This window comes from Podarcis erhardii (assembly GCF_964252035.2).
Source record: "Podarcis erhardii genome assembly, chromosome: 6".
In the NCBI taxonomy this organism is placed as follows: domain Eukaryota; kingdom Metazoa; phylum Chordata; class Lepidosauria; order Squamata; family Lacertidae; genus Podarcis; species Podarcis erhardii.
This window is the reverse complement of record NC_138510.1, coordinates 50,296,135-50,322,769: the sequence shown is the minus strand read 5'-3', so window position 1 is coordinate 50,322,769 and position 26,635 is coordinate 50,296,135. Positions and strand designations below refer to the sequence as shown.

General features: G+C 42.4%; 1 protein-coding gene across 2 annotated transcripts in view; it reads left to right on the top strand.

Moving 5' to 3' along the window:
- MED8 (mediator complex subunit 8) overlaps positions 1–10,456 on the top strand; it is a 245,683-nt gene extending 235,227 nt beyond the window's left edge. For both annotated transcript variants that reach the window (XM_081865585.1, XM_081865586.1), the window contains exons 3-7: positions 2,889–3,033; positions 4,308–4,448; positions 5,757–5,838; positions 5,992–6,240; positions 9,999–10,456. In XM_081865585.1, the coding sequence (XP_081721711.1) occupies positions 2,889–3,033; positions 4,308–4,448; positions 5,757–5,838; positions 5,992–6,240; positions 9,999–10,063 (682 nt within the window). In that variant the 3' untranslated portion in view covers positions 10,064–10,456. The remainder of the gene's footprint in view (positions 1–2,888; positions 3,034–4,307; positions 4,449–5,756; positions 5,839–5,991; positions 6,241–9,998) is intronic.
- The last annotated feature ends 16,179 nt before the right edge of the window (positions 10,457–26,635 follow it).

Below are 26,635 nucleotides of genomic sequence, written 5' to 3'. Positions count from 1 at the left end.
GGATGAGAGCAATTACCGTATTTTTCACTCCATAAGACGACTTTTTTCTTTCTAAAAAGTACGGGGAAATGTCTGTGCGTCTTATGGAGCGAATGCGTGGTCCCTGGAGCCAAATTGCTCAGGGGCGTAAAGCAGATCATGCTTTTTTGTGTGTGAAAGAGGGAAGTGGGTGTTGAAACAAAGCCGCTGATCGGCAAGCAATCGGGAGTGAGATAAGGCTGCTGGGAAAGGAGGCTGCCTGGGAGGGGGGAGGTAAAAGCCCATGGATCATCAGGATTTTTGCATTGGGTCACCCCAAATTCACCATCAGATCACATAGCACATCCATGGCTACAGCCTGCACCAAAAAAACCACGCACCCACTATTGAGTGGGGCTGCAATGGCGCAAAAACGTGGTTACAAAGCACGGATCCATATGGATCCTCAGGATTTTTGCATTGGACTACCCCAAACTCACCCTCAAATCACATGTCTGTGGCCACAGCATGAACCACAAAAATCATACATCTGCTGTTTCGTTCAGAATATTTTTTTCTTGTTTTCCTCCTCTAAAAACTAGGTGCGTCTTATGGCCAGGTGCGTCTTATGGAGCGAAAAATACGGTGCTTTGTTCAGAATTCATTAGGATTTGGCTAATATCCTGGAACAAGAATGCATTTTTTCCCCTTTTTAAAAATGCATTTTTATTAAGTTTTCCACTTGAACAATCCAATCAAATCACATTAAATATTCCAAATTATACATATACATATCAAATAGTCTGAATATTCTGCCAAATTATATATTTTTAATAGGACTTCCCATGTTTCAAGTTCGGAGGGTTCTGATCATCTCATACTTCTACTGCTTTTCATAGTCATTTCCGATGGTTCCTCTAATTATTTCTGTTGTTGACCTTCATTCTTTCACAGCCTCTGAATTGTTCCCACAAGCAAGTTAAAACAAACAATGATATGTTTCTGTGTGGATTTTATGTCAATGATTCCCCTCTATAAGTTTGCAGCATTTCCTCGCACACTGGTGTTTCTGCCGAATCAATCCGAAAGTCTTTTCACTGCTGGCAGCTACCATCTTCACTCAGTTCCAATAAAATCAAATCTAAGCGTCTGCTTTTCCCACACCGGTTGCATCAAACATTAGCCTTTCCAGGGGAGATTTACCAAATCAAACTGGAAAGACAAGTATAATGACATATTAAAGGCTCACCTCCCCCTTTGACTATTTGTAATTCTGCAGCCCAGTCTTGTCTTCCAATCATGGTGGATTTCAAGTGCAACACAACTCCCACATAGATTCCAGGAAACGGTCCAAGTTTTTTAAACATCTTTCCAGCGGCTAATGAAATTCTGCTTCTGCCTGATGTCCACACATTGGAGAATCTTTTATCCTCTTCCAAGCAAGTCAAAGATCGAAAGCCTTAATTATATAGTATTATTATTTCCACACAGTTTATATTTTTAGAGCCATATTATATCAACAAATACAAAACTTTCCAATCTTGCTTGTTATAGTTAATGTAAATGGTTCTTCTGGGGTGTTTTTGCCAAATAATATAATAAAGCAAAACACAATAATAAGAGAGCCCCCCCTTTTTGTTCCATTCTAACATACCAACTTAAATGTTAGTCCTTCTTCCACTCAAGTCTTTTTTGGCACCTCAGTGGCTGGGTTAATTAGCAGAGTAATTCCTCCCTCCTCACTCGAAGCACGTCCAAAACTTAAATCCAATTTTTCATCTTAAGAAATGGAACTTGATTTGCTCATAGAGACAGCATCCAGGAGAGCCAGACTCTCTTGGGGACTTTCCATCCAGTGCCCCCAGCCCCTCCTTCCTTCCGAATTTGGGGCTAGTTTGTTGGGCATCTGCGGATGAGACTGTGTCTTCCCGTACCCCTGGGAAGATTTTGGGAGGCTGATTACTCCTATCTCAGCCTCTAATTACCCCATGAGAGCCGGAGCGATGGAATTTTCAGTCATCTTCCATGGCACCTCAAGCGGAAGTCCGAGCAAGAATGCATTTCAAGTCTCCCATCTTGTCATGGGGCAGAATCCCTCTAGACCAGGCATGGCCAAACTTGGCCCTCCAGCTGTTTTGGGACTACAATTCCCATTATCCCTGACCACTGGTCCTGTTAGCTAGGGATGATGGGAGTTGTAGTCCCAAAACAGCTGGAGGGCCAAGTTTGGCCATGCCTGCTCTAGACAGTTCTTCTCTACCCAGATACCCACAATTCCCAGAGATATTCCAAGGCGGGGGGGGGGGTATCTAGATATTCCACTCTTGGCACAGTGTGTTGTGTTATCTGTTAAAATTAGCAGGGGGTTGTGATAATGCTGCTGGAGCTACTTGCCTTTCTTGTTATGGCATCATGACTACAATACAGTGGTACCTCGGGTTAAGAACTTAATTTGTTCTGGAGGTCCGTTCTTAACCTGAAACCGTTCTTAACCTGAGGTACCACTTTAGCTAATGGGGCCTCCTGCTGCCGCCGTGCGATTTTTGTTCTCATTGTGAAGCGCAGTTCTTAACCCGAAGTACTATTTCTGGGTTAGCGGAGTCTGTAACCTGAAGCGTCTGTAACCCGAGGTACCACTGTACAGCCAGTATGACATAGTGGTAAGAGTGTTGGACTAAGACCTGGGAGACTGGGGCTCTAGTTCCAAATCAGCCATGAAGCTCACTAAACTACCTTGCAGATTTATTGTGAAGACAAAATGGGGCAGGGGGTGGGAACCATGAATGCCACTTCGAGCTCCTTGGAAAAAAGGCGGGATATAAATGTAATAAAATAATTCAACAGTGAAGATTTGAACTTCCCAAAGGCAGAGGTAGGGATGCTGTATATGTGTGCCTCATGTCCTTTTCATTTTCCCATCTCTGCCTCAGGCCCTCAGTGTTAGACAGCTTCGCTCTGCTCTCAGGTCAGCTGAATACCCTGAATAAAGTGCTAAAACATGAGAAGACTCCACTGCTGCGCAATCAGGTCATAATTCCACTAGTGCTGTCTCCAGATCGTGATGAGGAGATCATGGTAAGGATTTGGCTGATTATTACAATCTATTTTATAGCTACAAGTCATTTCTTGGCTTCAGTGCTGGTGAAAAAGTTGAGTGACAGGTTGGTTAAATGAGAATAGTAGCACCTTCAATACTTAAGTATTATAAATGGCAGAGCACGTAATGGATTGGACTAGATTGCTCACGTTCCAGTTTTTTATTTGGGGGAGTTTTAAAAATGGCATCTCCTACCTGTAGGCTGAAGTTGTACACTTCATTACATCACTTCACTTTGCTGCAAATGTTGACTAAGCCAGAAACCAATGAGAAAAGAGGATCTTTAGGAAAGCAAGGATGTAACAAATTGAGCCTCAGTTCCTTCATGCTCTATTCTATGTTGGCCTCTATCTCCTCCCTTTGCTGATTTCTGCCACAGCCTCATACCTTGCCAACCTTGCTACTGGAAGAATCTTTTAGCTAGGACTTTGTGTATACTGTACACCAAACACAAGGGTGTCGTGCCTCTGCAGTCTAAAAAGGAAGTATGTCACATCTTAGCTTATGGGGCAACTAAATTGCCACAATGGGACATTTGCTCTTCTCCTCACCCATGCTGCCCGCAGAACTGGTGAGGGTGGGAGGAAAAAGGGAGGACCTTCTGTTACGCAAGGAGAAACACTTGTGCTGACAGAACATTATCCTTAGCTCTACATTGATTACAACCCCTGGATTCCAGAGGCTTGAGTTTGACATTCCTAGGTCATGTCTTAAACAATGTTGCTCAATCAGTTCTCCACAAACTAGTGTTACGCAGCGCGTGTCTTCAGATAAACATGAAGAACAGAGTTTGAAATTTCTCACAGAATACACATTCATTTTATTTTTGCCCTGCTTTTCAGAAAATATTGCCACCAAAGCAGCTTACAGTTCAAATCCACAGAGCAATAAAATTATACCCTTTATATTTTAGACGTGGCAGTCTGTTCTGGCTCCTGTTGGCTGGTGATACAGTCCCAATTTTAGACTCTTCCTTCATAGATAGTCAGAAGGAGCTACAAAGGTACTCAGCTGCTAGCTGATGGTAAAGATGCCAACACAGAGAAGTAACTGTTTCTGCTCACCTTCATTGCTTAAACTTTTTATGCATTGGTAACTTAATTGCTAGAATCCTGCTGGCGGGTATCCTGGGCCTAAATTCCCAGGAACAACTGGGTCTCTGTAACCTACATCAGGTCTGTAGGGCCAACTTCGTATTCTGTAGCTTTGCGGCAAAGTATGACTTTGATCACTGATGGTCTGGATGTTCCAGCGGCAGACAGAAGGCCGAGTGCCAGTGTTCAGCCATGAGGTTGTGCCTGATCACCTGAGAACCAAGCCTGATCCTGAAGTAGAGGAGCAAGAGAAGCAACTGAGCACAGACGCGGCTCGCATTGGTACTGATGCGGCACTGGTAAGGGTTTCAGCTGCTTAAGTATACTCAACTCCTAGGTTTTTGTTGTTAAATATCTCTTGCTGAATATTTATAGGTAGGAATCCTGTGGTCTTTTGCATCTCTCTCTCTACCACCATGTTCTCACATTTAATATTCTGCATCAGAGTTGCAAGTGACCCCAAAAGTTCACCTACTGGAACCCCCTACAGTGCAGGACTCACAGCTTAAAGAAGCCGTGACAGATGGCAATCCAACCTCTGTTATAATGAAGGAGAGACCACCACTTTCTGAGGTAGTCTTTTCCATGGCTTAACAGCTCTATCAGAAAGTTCTTCCTAATTTTTTGTCTGAATCTCCTTTCTTGTAACTTGAACCTATTGGATGCAGTATTTCAGGTGGGGGTCTCAGCAGGGCAGAACAGAGTGATATTATTACTTCCCTTGATCTGAACACTATACTTTTGTTTGTGCAGCCTAGAATTGCATTGGTTGGGGGGTTTTTTGTTTTGTTTTTTGCTACTGCATCAAGCTGTTAACTCATGTTGAGCTTGTAGTCTACCAAGACCCCTAGATCCTTTTCACATGTGCTGCTGTCAAGTCTGTTGTCCCCCATCCTATATTTGTGTGTCTGATTATTCCTGCCTAAGTGCAGAGCCTTACATTTGTCCCTACTGAAATTCATTTTGTTAGTTTTCTATTGTAAATGGCCCTGTGATTCTTGGAGGAAGGATGGTATAGGAATAGCAGCAGTAACAGTAGGAGTTGTTTGGGCTCAGTTCTCCAATCCATTAAGGTCTTCTTAAATCCTGATTCTGTCTTCTGAAGTATTAGCTACCCTTCCCAGTTTGATGTCTTCTGCAAATTTGATTAGCAGACCCTCAATTCCTTCATCCAAGTCACTTATAAAGATGTTGACAACACTGGGCTCAGGACAGAATCCTGCAGCACCTCACTGGTCAGTCCCCGTCCCCCCCGGAAAATGAAGAACAATTAGTGAGCACTCTTTGGGTTTGGTCAGTCAACCAGCTACAAATCCACCTAGCAATAACATAATCTAGGCCACATTTTACCAGCTTCTCCACCAGAATATAACAGAAGGTTTTGTTGAAAGTCAAAATTCTGCGGATTTTATCTATATTTTTGATAACTTTATTAAGTGCACCTTTAAAAGTTGGTTTTATTAATATTTTTAATAAATCTTTTATACCATTTTATGTAAAATACTCAAATAGTTTTTTTATTGAGCAGTCTATTAAAGGTTGTAATTTTTTTTTAAGGCAACACAAATTCCTTGACATGTTTTACTGTGCAAATCGTATCATTACAGAAACAGATCCAAAGCTTAAACAAAATGTGCTCGAACTTATTGGAGAAAATCAACAAAGAAGACCGAGAGTCTGAGAGTGGAGGTATGGCACTGGAGAAGCAGGAGGGACAGCAGAGGTGTTGGGGGGGGGGTCACAGTCCAGTAGCCCTAGAAACAGAAATAGTAGAATAACAGCAGCCAAGATTAGCATAATGGTATTAAGACTGTGCTCTATAAATTTTCCTTCGTTGTGCAGGTTTACGGCAGAACAAGCAGACATTCAACCCTGCTGATACCAATGCACTTGTTGCAGCTGTGGCCTTTGGAAAGGGTCTGTCAAACAGACGCCCACCCGGTGTATCAGGGCCTGTACAGTCCGGTCAGCCAGGTGCCAACCCCATCATAGCAGGTGCTTCTGCTATGCAGCAGGTACAAATGTCTGGAGCATCAAGCCAGCCACAGTCCATGCTTGGAGGAGTGCAGATGACACAAGCAGGACAGCCAGGTAAATAAAAACATTCAGTCATATTGGAGTGTCTCAAATGCAAAAGGAGAGGAAGTGGAATGTATGGGTGTAGCGAATGGGGAGCTATCCTGAGACAAGAGGAATCGGTGCCTGGGGGAATTTAAATGCATATACATTCATTCCAGAGGTCCGTTCTTTTTTTATATATAATTTTTACAAAATTTTCCATTTAACAATCCAGTCATATCACATTAATTATTCCAAATTATACCAAATTATACCATTAAGTCCAAATATTTTGCCAAATTTTAAATTTTTGTTGGGGGTTCCCATGCTTCAAGTTCAGTAAGGGTCCAGTCATCTCATATTTCTGCTGCTTTTGGTGTTCACAAGTCCCATCTTCTGATCTTCTTGTTGTTATCGTTTTTCTTTTTAATCACCTCTGAGTTGTTTCCACAAGCGAGTTGAAGCAAGCATCATTATGTTTCTGTGTGAACTTTGTAAGGCTCTCCCTTTCTTTTCTTTTTAAAGCTGGTAAGTCTTTAATTTGCAGTAAATCATCACACGCTGATCCAAAAGTCCTGCTTGGGCGGCAGGTGCCATTTTTGTCAGTTCCGATGAAATACATTCTAAGCTCATTAATTTTCCCAGACCAGTTGCACCATAAATCAGTCTTTCCAGGGGAGAAATCAAACTTACAATCCAAATATCAAAGCAGTGGCTCGCCTCCCCCTTTGACTGTGAATCTCGCAACATAGTCTAACTCATAATAGCGGATCCCGATTAAGAACTGCGTCACAGGAGAGCCTTTCATTTTTCTTTCCAGATCTTCCAAAAAACAAAGCTTAGTAATAACCTTTAGTTATTATTTTTATTTCCACACAGTTTATTTTCTAATCTCACTTGCTGTCAGTCGTGTGACGGTTCTTCTAGGGGAGGGGTTGTTAGTAATATCATAATAAAAAGAAGAAGCTTCCCCCCTTCCGTTCCATTTCAACATACCGACATAGCTGTTATTCTTTGATGTTATCTTCTGTGCAGTCCATTCCATCACTCTTAACTTCTCAGTGGCAGGCTTAATTAGCAGCTGATAAACCATTTTCTTCGCTCGAAGCATGTGCAATTACTTTTATATCGAAGATTTTAACTTAAGTAATGCAACTAGCGTCGCTCTCAGAAGCAGCGTCCGGGAGATCCAGAGCTCACTCGAGGGCTTTCCGTCCAGTGCCCTCACCCCCTCCTTCTTTCGAACTTGGGGGTGATTTATGGGCAACCGCGGACGAGGCTGCATCTTCCCTTCCCCGGGAAGAATTTCGGGAGGCTGATTTACTCCCATATCAGCCTCTTAATTACCTCGTGTGAGCTGGAGAGATGGTATTGTCGGCCATCTTCCAAGGCACCCCTAGTGGCCCCTCTCCCTAGCGGCCCCCCATTCTTAACCTGAAACTGTTAACCTGTTAACCTGAAGCACCACTTTAGCTAATGGGGCCTCCTGCTGCTTTGAATCCTTTCTTTCATTTTGTCCAATTTTGCATAGTCCATTATTTTCGTCTGCCATTCTTCTTTCGTCAGAATTTCTTCTTGTTTCCATTTCTGGGCTAACAATACTCTTGCCACAGTTGTTGCATATAAAAACAATTTAACATCTTGCCTATTAATGTCCTGACGTATAATACCAAGTGAAAATGCTTCTGGTTTTTTAAAAAATGTATATTTCAACATCTTTTCATCTCATTAAATATCATTTCCCAGAAGTTCTTTACTTTTTTACATTCCCACCACATATGATAAAATGTTCCTTCTTTTTCTTTACATTTCCAACATTTATTATTTGTCTTGTACATTTTAGCTAATTTCCCTGGTGTAATTTACCATCTATACATCATTTTCATCATATTCTCTTTCAAAGCATTCCAGGCTGTAAATTTTATCCTTTCATTCCACAACCTTTCCCATTGTTCAAGCTGTATATTAAATCCAAAGTCTTTTGCCCAATGTATCATCTTTCAAATGCCATCCCAACAGTATTTTATACATTTTAGATATTATTTTACATTCATTGTTTAATATTTCTATTTCAAATTTTGATTTTTTTTATCATCAAATCCTTTTTCTTTAAAATCTTGTTTATACATTTCATTGACTTGGCAATAGTGCAACCAATCATTCACATAGTCTCTAACCTCCTCATAAGGTTTCATTTTCCATTTATTTCCATTTCCCCCCAACAATTTCTCATAGGTAACCCAGTTTTTACTCATATTTATCTTTTTCACACTCATTGCTTCCAATGGAGATAACCACCACGGTGTTTTACGTTCTGATAAATTTTTATACCTATCCCATACTTCATATAAAGATCTTCGAAATATATGATTACCAAATCCTTTATGGATTTTTGTTTTGTTATAGCATAAATATGCATGCCAACCAAATCTATTATCATAACCTTCTAAATCCAACAAATATGTATTTTTAGCTACATCCATTCCTTTAACCAACAGAGGCAAACCACCCCATAATACAACTGGGACAGCCCATAATATCTTGTGCTGTATTCACCACCCTCTGTAGACACTTCCTATCAGTTGATGTCAAACCAACGTACCACACCGTGATGCAGTGTGAAAGGAAACTTTCTATTGTTGACCGGTAGAAGGAGATCATCAAATGTTGATTGACATCGTTCTTTCGCATTACTCTGAGGAGATGGAATCTCTGTTGGGCTTTCTTAACCACCTGGGTTGTATTTATTTTCCAAGTAAGGTCTTCACTGAGATAAACTCCTAGGAATTTAAAGGAAGACTCTCTCTCCACACAGCCCTCCCCCGATGTACAGCGGGGCTAGTTCTCCTCTCTTCCTCTGAAAGTCCAACACCATCTCCTTTGTTTTGCTGATATTAAGGTGCAAGTTGTTCCCTAGGCACCATGTAGATATTTTTTGGACCTCCCCTCTATACGCTGATTCGTCTCCAGCTGTTATTAAACCCATTATGGTGGTGTCATCTGCAAACTTAATAACTGCAGTAGACAGGTCAGATGATATACAATTGTACGTATACAATGAATATAGGTAGGGACTTAGCACACATCCCTGTAGTGTGCCCGTGCTGATTTTTAAGGAATTAGATGTTACATGTCCAATCCTCACTGTTTGTGTCCGATCTATCAAAAAAGTATTTAATCCAGTCACAGATGGTAGGAGAAAGGTTCATGTCAGCCAGCTTTTTAATGAGGATGTCCAGAAGGATTACATTACACACACTCTGGGTGTGGGGATGAATGGGCAGGTATGATAACCTATATACATATGATTATTTTCAAAGAATTGAGCTCTTAAATGGAGCGTGCTGTTGCAGAGGAATTTTGCATTGTGCAAGGCTACCATTGGTTACTATACCAGTTCCCACTGCATTCCAGTTGCTAGAGAACAGCAGCAGGAGAAGACTGTTGAGCTTATTTTCTCCTTTGGGCTTCTCAAGAAGTAGATGTTTGGCCACTTTGGGAAACAGGATGCTGGACTAGATCAGCCTTTGGTCTGATCCAGCAAGGCTCTTCTTAGGTTTTTATCGATCAAAACAAGATTTTCACACAGTGAATATGGGGAGGGAATGTAGAAGTAGAAGAAATTAAACAGTGAGAGAGGCTATACCTCACTTAGAAAGTGTGTGCAGAGAAGATTCTGACATGAACCCCAGGGAAGAAGTAGGGAGAATGTTCCCACTTATATGTTCATCACTCCTAAAATGTAGACTGTTCTAACACATTGCTAAGCCCAGCTGCTTTCCTCTCTCCAGGTAAAATGCCCAGCGGCATAAAAACCAATATCAAATCAGCTTCAATGCATCCCTACCAAAGGTGAGTAGGAAATATTCTGGCTTGTTGCTCCTTCTGGACATCCTTTCAGACTTCAGCTCACTCTCAACAGCAAGATTACTGACTAAAGTTCTGTCTCCTGAGATAATTACCTTTTCATTGAGATAATTTATTTACACGGCTGCATTTATCACTTGGGACTCAGAAGTGTTCAGTGTGTTCATACAGAATGGCATAGGCATTCCTTTAGGAAGAACACATCTGTTGATGAGCCAGACCTGGATGAGGAGCATATCTTGACTCTTTTCTACACATATAAATATGAAGCCTGATTGTCTTGGAGTGTGCTTTTGTGATTAGAATTGGATGGTGGAGGAGGAGTAGAAGACATGCAAGATGTACTCTTTGTGGTTTTTTGTTTAATAAAGATCAGATGTTCTGCTTTGTGTATTCATTTACATATTTATTTAAACTATTACCTCTTGCTCTTGAGCTGAAAGTGCTCCTAGACCAGTTTACAGATCTTTTTTTTCTTTAAAAAAAAAGATAGTTTTTGCCCTCAAGCTTACAATCTGACAACATGACACAAAAGGGAAAAGGTACCATATTTTTCGCCCTATAGGATGCACTTTTCCCCCTCCGAAAATGGGGGGAAATGTGTGTGTGTCCAATGGGGTGAATGCAGGCTTTCGCTGAAGCCTGGAGAGTGAGAGGGGTCGTGTACACTGACCCCTCTAGCTCTCCAGGCTTCAGGAAGCTATCCGCAAGCCTGCGGAGCCCGGTGCGAACTCCCGCGGGCTCCGAATGCTTGCGGATAGCTGCCTGCAGCCCAAAGCCCGGGGAGCGCGGCACTGTGCACCCCGGGCTTAGGGCAGCTATCCACAAGCCTGCAGAGCCTGGCGGGAGTTCCCGCCGGGCGCCGCAGGCTTGCGGATAGCTGCCCTAAGCCCAGGGTGCGCAGCGGGCTACAGCGCTGTGTTCCCCGGGCTTCGGATAGCGGCAAGCTCCGGGAACGATGGCGAGGTTGAGTGCAACCTCGCCTTCGCTCCCGGACCCCCAGCCCCGAGGCTAAAAACGAAGCCAAGACAGCGAGCGGGATACATCCCGCTCGCTGTCATGGCTTCTTTGCTCTTTGGGGCTTGGGGGGGGGGAGGAAATATTTTTTTTCTTTATTTCCCTCCCCCCCAAAAAAAATAATAAGTGCGCCCTATGGGCCAGTGCACCCTATAGGGCGAAAAATACGGTATGTAGGGAGAAAGCAAACTCAGGAATCATTTTTTAAAAGCTACAGTTGTTATAATAGCCAGCTGGGATGGAAATAATTCAAGTAGTTTGAGATAAATGCTACTGCTAGGTGGCAGACTAGGTGGCAGAAGAACCAAAGGCAGCTGGTTTTTCAGTAGAGCAGACTGAATAGCTTTGCTTTCCTTCTCGATAATAATAATAATAATAATTTATTATTTATACCCCGCCCATCTGGCTGGGCCTCCCCAGCCACTCTGGGCGGCTTCCATAGAAACCAAAAATACAGTAAAATATCACACGTTAAAAACTTCCCTAAACTTCTCTGCTGCAACCAGATGGAATGGATGGTAATCCTGCATTTGTTCCTAGGTCTGGTCATGGTAAACACTGAGGATTTGTCTTTGTATTTTCCGTAGATCGCCTAAGTCCAGTAACACTGGATCAAGCTATTATCTAGTTTGATGTCTGCAGATGTATTGATCCTTGGCCATTGATAAGATAAAGCCAAATATTCAGTGTCTTCCACAGGGAGGATGCAAGAAACTTGGCATTAGAAATCACTGTAATGCAGAGAGCAACCCATCTGACTCGAAGGAACTGTACTATTCTTCACTGCAAGGGAAGTTTAAAATATCCCAGGTGCATGTAATTTGATGTGTGGAAAAATGCTGCTTTGGCCTTCATGAATTCTTTGCAGTACATTGGTACAGTGCAGTCTGCCCATGGTTTACTTCCATTCAATTCCCACCAATGTACCAGATGCAGTCTCCTGCATTCCTTTCACTAGTGGCTAACTTTTTCAAAATTATCAGCCGTATGATAGAAACTATTTGGGTCCATAATATACATAAAAGGTAAGGGGACCCCTGACCATTAGGTCCAGTCGTAGCCGACTCTGGAGTTGCGGCGCTCATCTCGCTTTATTGGCTGAGGGAGCCGGCCTAGAGCTTCCAGTTCATGTGGCCAGCATGCCTAAACCGCTTCTGGCGAGCCAGAGCAGCACACGGAAACGCTGTTTGCCTTCCCGCCGGAGCGGTATCTATTTATCTACTTGCACTTTGACGTGCTTTCGAACTGCTAGGTTGGCAGGAGAAGGGACCTAGCAACGGGAGCTCACCCCGTCACAGGGATTCGAACCGCCTACCTTCTGATCGGCAAGCCCTAGGCTCTGTGGTTTAACCCACAGCGCCACCCGCATCCCAATAATATACATAGCTGTGTACAAAAATGATTCCCAAACTCCCCCCACGCCAAACCACTTGAAAATTGCTGAGGTCTTGCTGGACCACTTAATGATTTTTCTGCCTATTGTAACAATTGTAATGCACTGTGCTAGATGCTATATTTTTCATTATATTTGTATTGCTTCTTTCATTTCTTATATAGAGGCGTTTTCTCACTTGAGCGTCATTAGCACGCACATTCCCATTGACACATGCACTGCAAACGGCAACGGAAGGGGATGGGGAATCCCCACTTGTGCGTGTCATAGAATGGAACCCTCTTATAAATGGGGATTTCCCCCATTATACATTTTTATTGTATTGCAATTTGAATTATTTGAACTTAAAAGCAATAAAAATACAAATCACAGTTAATATGAATATTTATTGCACTGGATGTGTCCACCCCGATCTTCAGTCACAAATTCACAAACACAAAGCAGACTACCAGAATGCTTTCAGATGACACAGTTTGGGAACACCAGGTGTAGATAATCCAACTTGCTTATTTCATTCCAGTTACTGAACTTTGGTTTTGTGGTTGTGGGTTTTGAGAGCCCCTGTGCACAACTCTTTAATGTGCGGTACTGCAACTTTTCGGGTGGCTGCAAGGGCAAATGGCTGCAAACTACGTGGATTACCTGTTTTTTTCTGACACCTTGCTGTGATACATGTTTCCATTATAACATGGTGCTATCCAGTGAAACTCTCAGGTAAACGTTCCAGAAGTAGGTCTATCCTAAGTCTATCCAAAAGAACATTGGCCACTGCTTTCAGGGAAGAGAGGTGCTGCAGGACAGATGCAATATTTCAAAGAGTTTTCTATAAACATTTCTTAGCTGTTGGTCCTTGCTTGCTGACTTCAGCACAGTTTTCTACATCTGTAGTCTCCCAAGAGGCTTGGTACTTTCATAGAAGAAACACCCCAATGATCTATTCTACCACTCATGGTGCATAAAGATGCACACTGCTTGAGTGACGATCCCATCCCTGTAGAGCAGGGGTGTGAAACTTTTGTCAGCCCTCATTTGCTTTTAGGCAATTGGCAGAACAAAGTGTGAATTTTTCCCTTGTACAATAGGCTAGTTTCTACATGCATGCACTCGCCCACACTCACATCCATCCTCCATTCAGGCAAGCAAGAAACATAAATCAGAATCCAAGGACACATTGTAGCCATGCAACAATACTCAAGGGAGGTGCTAAGCAGGTCCACTGAGGGAGGGGCTAGGGCCGAGGAGCAGGTGTAGGCTGGGAAGAGTCCTTAGGACGAGACACAGGGGCATGGAAGGCCACATTTGGTCACTGGCCTGAGGTTACCCATCCCTACAGTAGAGAGTATTTTGCAATATTTGGGGGGGGGGTGAATAATGTTTTCATTTATTTTGAAAAAATAATTGTTGCAACACGAAACAACAGATAGCATGGCAAGCCTGAAATTTTATCAAGACAAGTTATGTAATTAGGTGTAATTTGATTACCCTAAAAGATAATGCCACATTTCCTACCCATGTTGGGTGGATTCCTGCCACAGTCTGAGCAATTTATGTAATCAACAAATTATTATTATTTTATTATGTTAGCCACTCTCGGCCAGGGAGGGCAGGATACAAAATTATTATTATTGTTATTATTATTATTATCATCATCACCATCATCACCATCATCATCATCCACCTTATACCTGGAGGTCTCTGGGCAGTTCACAGAACAAAATCAAAATACTGTATAAAACATCAAAATATATCATCAAAATAAAAACAATAACCGCCCTCCAAAAAACACCACATTTTAAAATGGCATAGGATGTCAATCAAATCAACCAAAGGCCTGGTTAAAAAGGAATGTTTTTGCCTGGCGCCTAAAGGTGTATAATGAAGGCGCCAGGTGAACTTCCCTAGTTCATTCCCCAGACGGAGCCACTGCAGAGAAGGCCCATTCTCATGTTGCCACCCTCCAGACCTCTTGAGGATGAGGCACATGAAGGAGGGCCTCAGAGGATGATCTCAGGGTAGATTCATATGGAGAGAAGCGGTCCTTGAGGTTTTGTGGTCCTGAGCTGTTTAAGGCTTTGTAGGTCAAAACCAGCATTTTGAATTGGGCCCGGAAACTAATTGGTAGCTACAAAGACTTGCCATATGTGATTAAAAGGAATAGAGCCTGTGTTTGCCCTTTGCTGCTCTGACTTGACATGATAGTTTCTCAGCCAATGCTATTGGACCATACACTAGTACACCAAGAATCAAATGTTTAACCCAACATCAGCTTTGCAACATGCAGTCATCTCCATATGGGCAGCTATCTGTAGAAAGCCTAACAGATCATCATTAGGGTAATCTTGAGCAGGTGGCATCTTAAGGCCAAGTAATAATAATAATAATTTATTATTTATACCCCGCCCATCTGGTTGGGCTTCCGCAGCCACTCTGGGCAGCTTCCAACAAAATATTAAAATATAGTAATTAAAAGCTTCCCTAAACAGGGCTGCCTTCAGATGTCTTCTAAAAGTAGTGCTAATGCATATTTCCATATGGAAAGATGGAAATGTGTATCTTTGAAAGCACACCCTCTCTAACAATTAGGATTGACTTCTGTAGATATTTGGGGTAGCCTCACTGGTGTATAGTGCCACCTATGCAGACGTTTTAATGAGGATTCCCTGATTTTTGCAGAAATTAATTTCAATGGTCTGTTGGACAACAAAGCCACCCATATTTCACTTGGTATTGGCACCTCTAGGTCCATCTCCCACAGCATTTTTGTGTACAAAAGATTGCCATATTCTAGGTTTATTATAGCTTTATAAACTGAAGAAACTATGCCTTTAGAGAATGGAGAGAGGTTGACAAAGATGTGCTCTACCGCTATTAGGTTCCTGCTTGCTGGAGTGGAAATATCTGGGTTTAACATGAATCTTAACAGCTGATTGAAATGGTACCACAAACCATTTAAGGTGTGCTATGTCACCTGTGAATTTTTTTTGTAGAGGAATACTGTTTGCATAGGGACACGGGTGGCGCTGTGGGTAAAACCTCAGTGCCTAGGAGTTGCTGATCGTAAGGTCGGCGGTTCGAATCCCCGCGGCGGGGTGAACTCCCGTCTTCAGTCCCAGCTCCTGCCCACCTAGCAGTTTGAAAGCACCCCTAAGTGCAAGTAGATAAATAGGTACCGCTTTATAGCGGGAAGGTAAACGGCGTTTCCGTGTGCTGCGCTGGTGCTGGCTCACCAGAGCAGCTTCGTCACGCTGGCCACAAGACCCGGAAGTGTCTCCGGACAGCGCTGGACCCCGGCCTCTTAAGTGAGATGGGCGCACAACCCTAGAGCCAGACACGACTGGCCCGTACGGGCAGGGGTACCTTTACCTTTACCTTTACTGTGTGCATAAAAGTCTTGCAATCTATAAAGGCCCACCTGTTACCAACCATTCTGCAACAATTCTTTTTAATGCTTATTGTCTCCTTGTATTGTGCCTCTTAACCATTGCCCATAAATCTCTCAGAAAAGGTTGCACCTTACGTTATTCTGAAACTATCACCAGAGGTACTGCAAATCACACATGGCTCTTCAATGGCCATTGGACTTTTGCCTACCTCCTTAGCTAGCCAGTGTCTTCCATTCTAAAGGGTATTATGACAATACTAGAGCTAGTGTTAGTATTTTGGAGAATTTCAGGTTTATAATACACCATTTTCCTGCACTAAGAATTACTTGGTCTTGATATGAGACGTACTAACTTTTTCTTATTTTGTGCAGACTTTTTGTCTCAGACTAGACACTGTTCCTCCACTCCATGTGTGCTGCCATCAAGACATGCTGCGGTTTCAGTGCTTTCACAATGCAGCAATATGAATGCTTCCCAGTGCACAAACTGAGTTACGGTGGTCCAGGGAGTGCAAAGATCAGAGAGAAGCCAATGTAGCTTTATTGGGAATTAGAGCCTAAGATGACAGGGTTGTGTTAAGTATAGGTCTGCTTTGTTTACATGTCACAGATCTCCCAGATTAGTTGTAGGTATTCTGGCTTTACCAGCCTTGCAGAATGTTTTGAAACATTTGAATGCTAATGTCCATAGGATCAATTAAGTAAACTTCATGTACTTGGCTTTCATAACACCCTCATCCAAAGCTCCTAATTGGAAGAAACAATTACCATAAATCCTGTTGTCATTTGCCAAGCCTCTTAAATAACAAAACATACAGCGGAGCTGCATATTTCAGACAGGGGTGGAATAATGAGAAAAACCTAAGAAATATGAGTGGATTAAAAAAGGTAAAGGTACCCCTGCCCGTACAGGCCAGTCGTGTCCGACTCTAGGGTTGTGCGCCCATCTCACTTAAGAGGCCGGGGGCCAGCGCTGTCCGGAGATACTTCCGGGTCACGTCGCCAGTTTGACGAAGCTGCTCTGGTGAGCCAGCACCAGCGCAGCACACGGAAACGCTGTTTACCTTCCCGCTATAAAGCGGTACCTATTTATCTACTTGCACTTAGGGGTGCTTTCGAACTGCTAGGTGGGCAGGAGCTGGGACCGAAAGACGGGAGCTCGCCCCGCCGTGGGGATTCGAACCGCCGACCATGTGATCGGCAAGCCCTAGGCACTGAGGTTTTACCCACATGAGTGGATTCGGATTAGTTAAAAGGAACAAACGCCTGAAGACAGGTGAAAAAGAAACTTCTTTTATAGATAATTTTATGCAGAGGTGATCCTGTTTGCTGCATTTTGAAGTAAAGACCACTCTGTTGTAATTTTGGAGTCTCTATGATCTAAAAGGCCATAATACTGGTCTTCATTTGTTTACTTTTTAATGCAAATATATAATTTTGAAGCAAATAGCTGACTACAGTATAAGACATCTATTCTGAGTGGTCCTAGTTCAGTTAGAAGTCAGCCTTACATCTACAATTACTATTTATTGTCATGATGAACTACTTCTCACATTTCAGCATTTAGTAACGCTGAGATCCTTTCACTGTTATTAAAACCTTTTGCTTCAGTGAGTTAAATGATTATATACCAGCTTCAGATTTCTTTGTTATGAATTTCTTCCTGTGAATCATTAATTACTACACTAAGAATACAGATATTTTTGCTTGTCTGGCTGCTTAAAGTTTTATTTAAATGGGACGGGGGTGGAGAAAGCAGCACCGATTTCAACATAAAACCGTAAGATACCACACTATTTCAATTTGTGAACATTTACTTTATTTCTATATTTCCCCTATAATCTCTTCAAAACTGTTACTGATTTAGGAAAATCTTTTTTCTCCTTGTCTCTGAAGTTCCTATGACCCAATCCACATATGTAACTGGCGTAACAGGGACTTACACCAATGTGGCAGAGTTGGAAGGTGGTTTTGCAGATCTGTTCTGAGTTATCTCTGTTGAACAGCTGAAAAATAATAGACAACTGTTGTGGAAGTGAAGGAGTGCCAAGCTAAATGTCCAGTAGCAAACCTGGAGTGGGAAATCTGGGTTGCAGTGTGCAAGGGGAAGCACTATGTGCAGCACATAAGTGGGCATGAGGGTTTTTTAAAATCCTTTTCCCATTTGCTGCTTTCACTTTAATCCTCACTCGCCAGTTGCTTTTCCCCATGGTGAGTAAAATTAACCTAGAGTTTGAAATATCTTAGTAGTACTAAATTGCAGCAATGGTACTGAGCAATTGTAGATTCTATGTTAGTTTGCTATTTCCTTCTGTTTATCTGAAGACCACATTTAATCTGCACCTTTGTTGTAACATTTCTAAACACTCTCTACAGCTTGCATGGACCATGCGACTCCACAATTGATCTTTGTCATTTCCTTCTGCCTATAAGTCCTCTTTCTGGTGTATTACTGATGTGCCTGTCTGAATCTCTGTGTGTGTCTTGCTGTAGTGGAAGCAGTGATGTCATTCCCTGTTGTTTTTGATGAACAGGTGCAGGACATCACTGTACTGGGCTCTGGGGAAATGTAATTAAGGGCAGGACTTTACTAAAATAGCCTGCAGGGGTGCAATGGAACAGCCTGGGCAAGGGGTTAGGATACTAACAAGTGTGAGACCAGCAACAAAATATTGCAGTTAATCCCTACTCTATAAAAGGAGGGCCCCTCTTCAGGGAACCAACCAGCCAGAAAAGGAGACTGGTAGGGGATGGTTTTAGGAGTGAGGAAATGAAAAGGGCTCTCTCCAGCCTGCCCACCCCTGATTTTCAATGTAGTGCCCAGATCTGGGATCATGAAAGAAAGCCTAAACTAAAAAGAAGAATATGACACACATGGACTTGGCATGTAGGTCTTTGACCTCCTGCTGGGGCAAGCTTGCCTAGGTTTAAGCAGAGTGCAATTCATGATCCTGGCTAGATGGCTACCCCTTTGATTGAAAAGATACCAGAGCAGTGTTCCCAATACCACACAGTGAGCCAGTGACAAACAGGAAGATTTTTTAAGATCTCCTGGTGTGCTAGTTTTTGTTTTTCAGGTATGAAGACAAGGAGGCTCTTACCAATTGGCTTACTGGGAAGGAAAATGTGCAGGCGATATTCTACCCAATCAAAGAATAGGCCTATTGAAATTAATGGTGTCAACAGAGTCATTTCCATTAGTCTACTCTGAGTAGAACTAACATTGCATAAACCTTTTGTCTCAACGTATCTAAAAAGGTTTTTATTTGAATAAAAAGGAAAATAGGCAGTATTGGCACTTGTCTCGTACAAATCTTCCCTTTTTATTTTCTCCCACTCTTCACATTTACTCATATCTCTTTATTGCCATATCCTGACATCTTCTAAATCTTCTAAATGTCCATATTTCACCCTCTTAGTATAGGTGCTATTGCCAATGTGCTAGGTGTCAAAACTTTTCAATGCTTGTCCCATATATTTAAGCCCACATTAACAATGTAATTTTCTCCATTGCACCATTTTCCCTGTCTACTTATATTTGTTTGCACTGTCTGATTTCCATTGCTCTAAAATACTTTCATCACCCATGTTTCATAATATTTTTCCAAGCAAGCAATTTCCAGTTCTCTTTTCTTACAAATTTCTCTTCCTACTTTATTCACGCTTGCCTTCCTACCCAACCAAATGAACTTTGCTATCACTTTTTGCCTTTAATGTTTGACCAGCAGTAACTGGGTGGAATACCTGCTGCTCTTTGTAAAAGTGGCTTTTCCCTGTCACCTTCATCTGTGCATGGTAGGAGTTTTATCTTCATTTTGGAGTCTGAGGCCAACACCTCCCTTGTTTTCTGCACACCTTATACTTAAGCCTGACACTGCAACTAGCTGTTGAAGGGGAAGGATTTTTTTCCCAGTACGGTTTCTCCATGTTGCGAGGAATAAAAGGGGAGGAATAAAACAGAAGACATTTGCAGAAGCCATACTTTAAAGCATGGGTTCCTTCTTGCTTATCTGAAGGAGGTGCCTTATCCTTGCATCCCCAGATGTTGGAGTTGAACCAAAATTCCTATGAGGGATTTGGATCTGGAATCCTGAGGAAGGCTATTGGTACGGATTCTGAGAAGATGAATATTAGCAATATACCAATATTTGTTATTCTCCTTGGGTGTTTGTACAATTTATTGCCTTTTAGTGCCTAAGTACTGGTGGAGTTAAGTCCCGTTATAGCAGAGTAATGTTATGCTAGCATAAGTTTGATGCTATACCTCCATGGATCCCTAATGCCAGTATATCTTCAAGTTCTGTTGCCAGAAATAGATAGAAAATCTCCTCCTGTTTACATAACAGAGGAAAGGATTGCACTACTATTAACTGCAAGCAATTTTAGCTCAATTAGAGCAAATGTGTTGGAAAAACTTGAACGAAGGAGCAGTGTCCAGGCAATAATTATTTTATTGACATCTTTGTGTTGTTTTGATCCACTGATATTTCCCCTCCCCCCTGTTAGCTAAATAGATCATTGCACAGCGAGGGAAGTACATTAAAAAATAACAATACTGCTGTATTCTACTGGAATCCTAGGAGAAGTCCCATAAATTGTCCACCAGCTTGCTCCTACCAAATGTGCAGCTTTAAAGTGACTCCCAGGAATCGGACAGCCACTGACCTGTATGTTAAACAGGGCCAATAAATAAATGCATAGAATAATTATTTAAAACATACAAAAATAAATTGCATTAAAGAGAATTGTCAGCATAAGAATAGAAACCAAACGGCAACAACTGCAGATCAGAATTAATATATGATAAACAAAACCCTGCAGGAATAAATGAGCCAAGCAAAGCTGAAGCCAATTGGATCTTCCCTGAGAGGGCTGTTCTGTAATCAAGGTACCATTAAAGAAAAGAGACAGGTATCCCTTGTGCTCACTCTTAAATCTAATGCCAGTGGACATAGAGCAGGGCCTGTAGTATTGAACTTAAGGCTCAAATTGGGGAGAAAGCGGTTAAGGTCTTCTTACCACAGACAAGGGCTTTAAAGGTGTTAAGTTGTGGGTGAACATATCAGACGACACAGCGATTCTTCCAAAGCAGCTCTTTATTTGTAAGCTGAAACAGAACTGAACAGCAAACAGCTCAACCAGCCTGCTTTTATAAGCAGCCGGCTATCAACATTGTAGCAACAACAACCCAGGGTTTCCCGCCTAAGGTAATTGACGTGGACCTGAGTGAAAATTATATACACAATACCCCTGGTGGCCAGGGTGAGAACTTCAATACATAACACCCCTCCCCACCGAGATAAGGCATTAGTTACAATCATAGTGGTTCTATTACATACAGCAATACCCTTACTGGTTTCAGTAAGGCACATAAGCATATTAATTGACCCTATTCACCATACAGCTTTACATGTGCAGTTTGTCCAGTGAACATAGTCTTTTAAATATGGGCTACTGGCCTTGTGGATTTCCTGGGTGGAGAGTTCAGCAGCTTCTGAGGCCATGGCCGCCTCAGTGGCTTTCTGCAGCGTGAGGTCTGGCTTGGCAAGGAGATGCCGTTGCAGATGGATGTCCCGGACCCCACAGATGATTTGATCCATCAGGGCATCATCTAAGTCTTGGAACTTGCAGTGCATTGCAGCCTGTCAGAGGGCGGCGGTTTAGTTGTTAATTGACTCCCCCTCTGCCTGGTTCCAGTGGTAGAACGCATGGCGGGCAGCAATCTTGGACGGCTTTGGCGCGTAGTGGTTGCGGAGCTTCTCTTGAATCGTGTCCCATGGCGCTGCCTGGACTGCTAAAGGCGCAACCAATGCTCGGGCCGTCGCGAACACCTCAGGGCCACAAGGCTGAGGAAGAGGCCCTGCTTCTGCTCTACAGACCCTCTTGTCAGCTCATTTGCTTGGAGGTAGCAGTCAAACCGAGCAAGGTAGGAGTCCCATGATTCAGAGGCTGGGGCAAACGGCGGTAGAGGCATGAGTGAAGCCATGGTTCCAATGCCAACGTGGAGGTGATGGATGGAACACCGTACTCTAGCCAGAACGGTCAGCTCTGAATTGGTTCTGCTCTGTGATTTTGCTCAGTGTTTCAGCTCCGTGATTCAGCTCATCTCAGAGGGTGGCCACATCTGGCTGTGCTTCTAGGTCCATCTCCCTTGGCATTTTGGGGTACAAAGGATTGCCATATTCTAGGTTTATTACAGTTTTAAAAATCAAGGAACGTATGCCCTTAGAGAATGGAAAGAGGTTAGCAAAATGTGTGCTTGCCTGAGTGGAAGTGTCTGGGTTTAACAAGAAACTTAACATCATCATCATTGTCATCATCATTTATTATTTATATCCTGCCTATCTGGCTGGGTTTCCCCAGCCACTCTGGGCAGCTTCCAACAGAATATTAAAAATAGAATCAAACATTAAAAACTTCCCTAAACAGGGCTGCCTTCAGATGTCTTCTAAAAGACAGGTACGGTAGTTGTTTATTTCCTTGACATCTGATGGGAGGGCATTCCACAGGGCGGGCGCCACCACTGAGAAGGCCCTCTGCCTGATTGAAATGGTACCACGACCATTTAATATTTGGTATGTCCCCTATGAATTGTTCTTTTCGTAGAGGAATACCATTTGCATAAAAGTCTATAACAGCCTGTCTGTTTCCAGCCATTCCAATCTAAGCATTGCCTCGCTTCATTAAAAGATGGATAGAAGCAAAGAGATATCAGAGCAGCCATTTTTTAAAACTTTGTTTTTCAAATATTCAGTGCGGTGCCTAGGAAAGGATTTGCAGTGGTATGGGTTTTGGCAAGTGAAGAGGGTAGAAAAGGACATGCTTTACATACTGGATCCAAAATTTCTATATCCACCCACTGTTTACCATATTATCTGTGGATCGATGACATCAAATCCTTTAGTTGAAAGGCACTGTAATAAGTTTGCAGGTGTAGGATTCCAACCCCACCAGTTGGAACACTTCCAGATATAATTTTGTAGCCTAGTCATGCTCCCCTCCCTTGTGTATGAGCTTGATTATTAAGCACTGCCAAATTTTGAATTATTTGGTTGTACAGTAATGATAATTGGCAGCACTTGAAATATAAACAACAATTTTGGAAGGATAGATAGCAATTTTTACAGCAGCTATGTGACCTGAACATGATGAATACAGGTATTTCCAAGATCTATGATCTCATTGTACCTGTAAAAGTAAAAGTGTGAAGTTTACTTCCTTTGCTGACAGATTTTTAGTTATGGGCACTCTATCTGCCTTGTGGCAGATGTTACAACTGGTCTGTTTTGAGTGATTGATTGATTGATTGATTGATTGATTGATCAGAGTGAGAAATACCCATATACATTATTTCTGATTTGGATTCATTGGTTTTGAATCTGGCCACTTTACCATACTTTCTTAGTTCTTCCATTATTACAGGCATTGCAGCTTTTACTGAATGGTATTGTTGAAAGGAAACAGCAAGGCCCAGCTTCTGTACTCTTGGTGCCGTGACCTGAGCATCGTCCTTTCTGGAGCTTTAGGATTTAGGTACGCCTTAGCTGCTAGTTCTAGGTCAATGTTTTGCCACATCTTTAATTCAAAATTACTACAAAGGAAGTAACCCTGCATAATGCTGCCTCCGTAATTTGCAGCATTGCCCTCTTGTATTGAGCAAGTCATCACATACTTTTTTGTGGTTTCACAACTGGTTCTACGGCGTGTGACATTGTTACTTTAACAAACATGTTTTGGGTATTACCTTTGCCCCCTCATTGTTTTCACACAGAATAAATTTCTTACCTAGGCTCGATCTGCATGTTTCTAAAGCTGCATGAAATAACTGGTATAATGTAATGGTTGAATGGGGGCTATAGGGTGGGATGTTTCCAGCTTTCCTTTCATTTTTATTTTCTTCTCATTTATAGCCTATTCCAAAAGTCACCCACACAATTAACATCAATCTATACAAGAATTCAGTCAAATCACAAATTAAAGAACACTTTGTGACTAACTAGTAACCAGCATAGTTCCTAGAGAACAAATGTTATATCGTCTCGTAGCCAAGTGCCAGCCAGCAGCCTCAGTGATGCACCCTAGACCAATTGCAGTTTCTGAATACTCTTCAAATAAAGCCCTATGTGGGACACATCGTGGTAGGCCAACATTGAGTTCACCAGTACTTAGGTCACAGGCTCCAGGTTCTTGTTTCCAGAGGTTGCAGCTTGCATAGAAGGGCAAGTCTGAGGAAAGCATTCCTGGCCACAGATATCACCTGTGCATCTGTGCACAGTCCGGTTGAAGAATACCCCCAAGACGCAGGCGTGATCTTTCAGGGGAGAAATGGGGAACCTGCCACTCTCAAGATGTTATTAGAATGTAACTGAACTGTCTCACCTGCATAGCCAGCGGTCAGGGATGATGGGTGTTTTAGTCCACAACATCTGGAGGACCACAGGTTCCCCACCCCTCCTTTAGGAGGTATGCAACTCATAAATCTCAACACAGCCCCAAACTAACTAAATCATTTTCTCTCAGACTCCTAGCTGAATTATGAGAACAGCAGTACTGGTGTATATTTGATATATATAACACTTTTTATTCAAAATTAAAATAAAACATATTATTCATAAACATATCATCCTTATTCCCCCCCCATTTTTCCTCCCTCCCCCCACCCTCCCACACAACCCATCCCCCAGCTTCCCTCTGTTCCAGTCTTTGATTTCTCTAATAATGCTGTTTTCTGCATGTTACACAGTTGTATAGATCCTCAAACTATTTAACTGATTATTATCAAGAAAAAGTTTGTGAATGTTTATTCAAAGCCAGCCAAGGAGTCCAGTTCAGTTTGTTGCATCTTCAAATACTTTGTAAAGGGTTCCCATTCATCTTTAAAGTCACAGTTATCCTTGTCATGTAGCTTATATGTCAGTTTTGCCAGTTCTGCATAGTCCATCAATTTTTCTTGCCATGATTCTTTAGTTGGGGTTTCTTCAGTCTTCCATCCTTGTGCTATTAGATAATTGGTAGGTATATAAATGCTAATACAGTTGTACCTTGGTTCTCGAACGGAATCCGTTCTGGAACTCTGTTCGACTTCCGAAAATGTTCAAAAACCAAGGCGTGGCTTCCAATTGGCTTCCTACACTCAATCAGAAGCTGCGTAAGCCGCGTTGGATGTTTGGCTTCCAAAAAAAGTTCGCAAACCGGAACACGGCATTTGGGAGCCAAAACGTTTGAAGCACAAGGCATTTGAAAACCAAGGTACGGCTACATATTTGGCAGCTGGCTCTGCTATTGCTATCACAGTTCCCACAGGCCAAGCACTAACTATCTTGTTGTCTTTTTGCTTTTTGGATTTGTGTCCATCAGAATGGTGATGCCATACTTCACAATAATGCCATAGCAATAAACAATAGCAGTCACTTCCTAAGCACCCCCAGCCACTGACAGAGCTACAGGCAACTCTGTGTGAGAGCAGAAAATGAGGGCAAAGCTTGATTTCACAAAGAAACAGCCAGTGTATTGTGTAACCAGAAAAATCACTGCTAGGACAATGCTCCTTCTGTGCTTCCAAGCTACCCTCCAAATCAGGAGCCTTTTCAGTTTCAGGTCTAAGAGCAGCAAAAATACAAACCCCTTTCTCTTCATGATTTGCCCCAGAAGGCAGTGCTCAGACCTTCCTACTTTTACTTTTCTCAAAGACAGTATCACAAACAGCACCAGATTTAGGGTGGTGCAGGCAGTTCCTATGCACAGGGCGCCAAGCTAAGGGGGCGCAAATTAGTAATACCGAGAAGATCCATAAAAAGCAACTGTACCATTGTACAGTTACTGTGAAATTAATAAATATTTGGTGAGGTGGGGCGGGTTTCCTTGCTCAAGGCACCATATTACCAAAGTCCGCCCCTGTCACAAGTCAGCAGTAAAGAATGCTGTAACATATGATAGTCCATGACTTGTAAAATTTGAGAAATGCTTCAAGTCTCTTTCTAAGCTGGAACACTACAGAAATCACACCTGCCTCAGAGAGATGGATAATATTGAATTGTTCACTGTCACGGCAAGTGTGCCCATGGACTAGAGCTCTAACCCAACTTATTCCTGCTGGATCTTCTTGTAAGTGTGTGCATCAGTGGTGGCAAATGCAAAGTGAAGCCCCCCAGTGACACCTCCAGACACATCCTGAGCCCTGCTTTGACCTCCAGTTCTTCTCCTTTGTCCCCCAGGCCTCAAGAGTGAAGGTGGCAGCAGACCCAGAGGGAAGTCCACATTCACCTTAGGAGCACCTGTTTAGATGTCATAAGGCTTTATTACTTCTGATATAGGCCTTCATTGCATCTCATAAGGTTGCCAGGGAGACCTCAGGAGTTCTTTATGATGAATTTCAAGCTGGAGCTTGTCAAGAGCTATTTGGTTTTGTACTAATGCTCCAGGAGTGTTAGCACACAGTAATTCCATGGTGAAAGATCAAGAATGGGTCACCATGGGTGACATTAAAGGAGTGAATTTGTTTGCCCATTCTTTTCAGGCCTTGAGCTCCGAAAGGGATTTGAGAAATTGTCTAGAGATAGTATAGATAATTTTTGGAATGGTTAGCCTCAGCTATTCCCTGCCCATTTAACGTTCCATTGTTATCCAGAAACACTTTTTAAAGAATTAAACAGAAGAGGGGGTATGTGCGTGGTATAGATTGGTTACATCACAATATCATTTCAAAATAGTTACTGCCACACCTCCCTGTGCTGTGGACCTGTACAATGGGTGGCAAGGTAGCTGAGGCT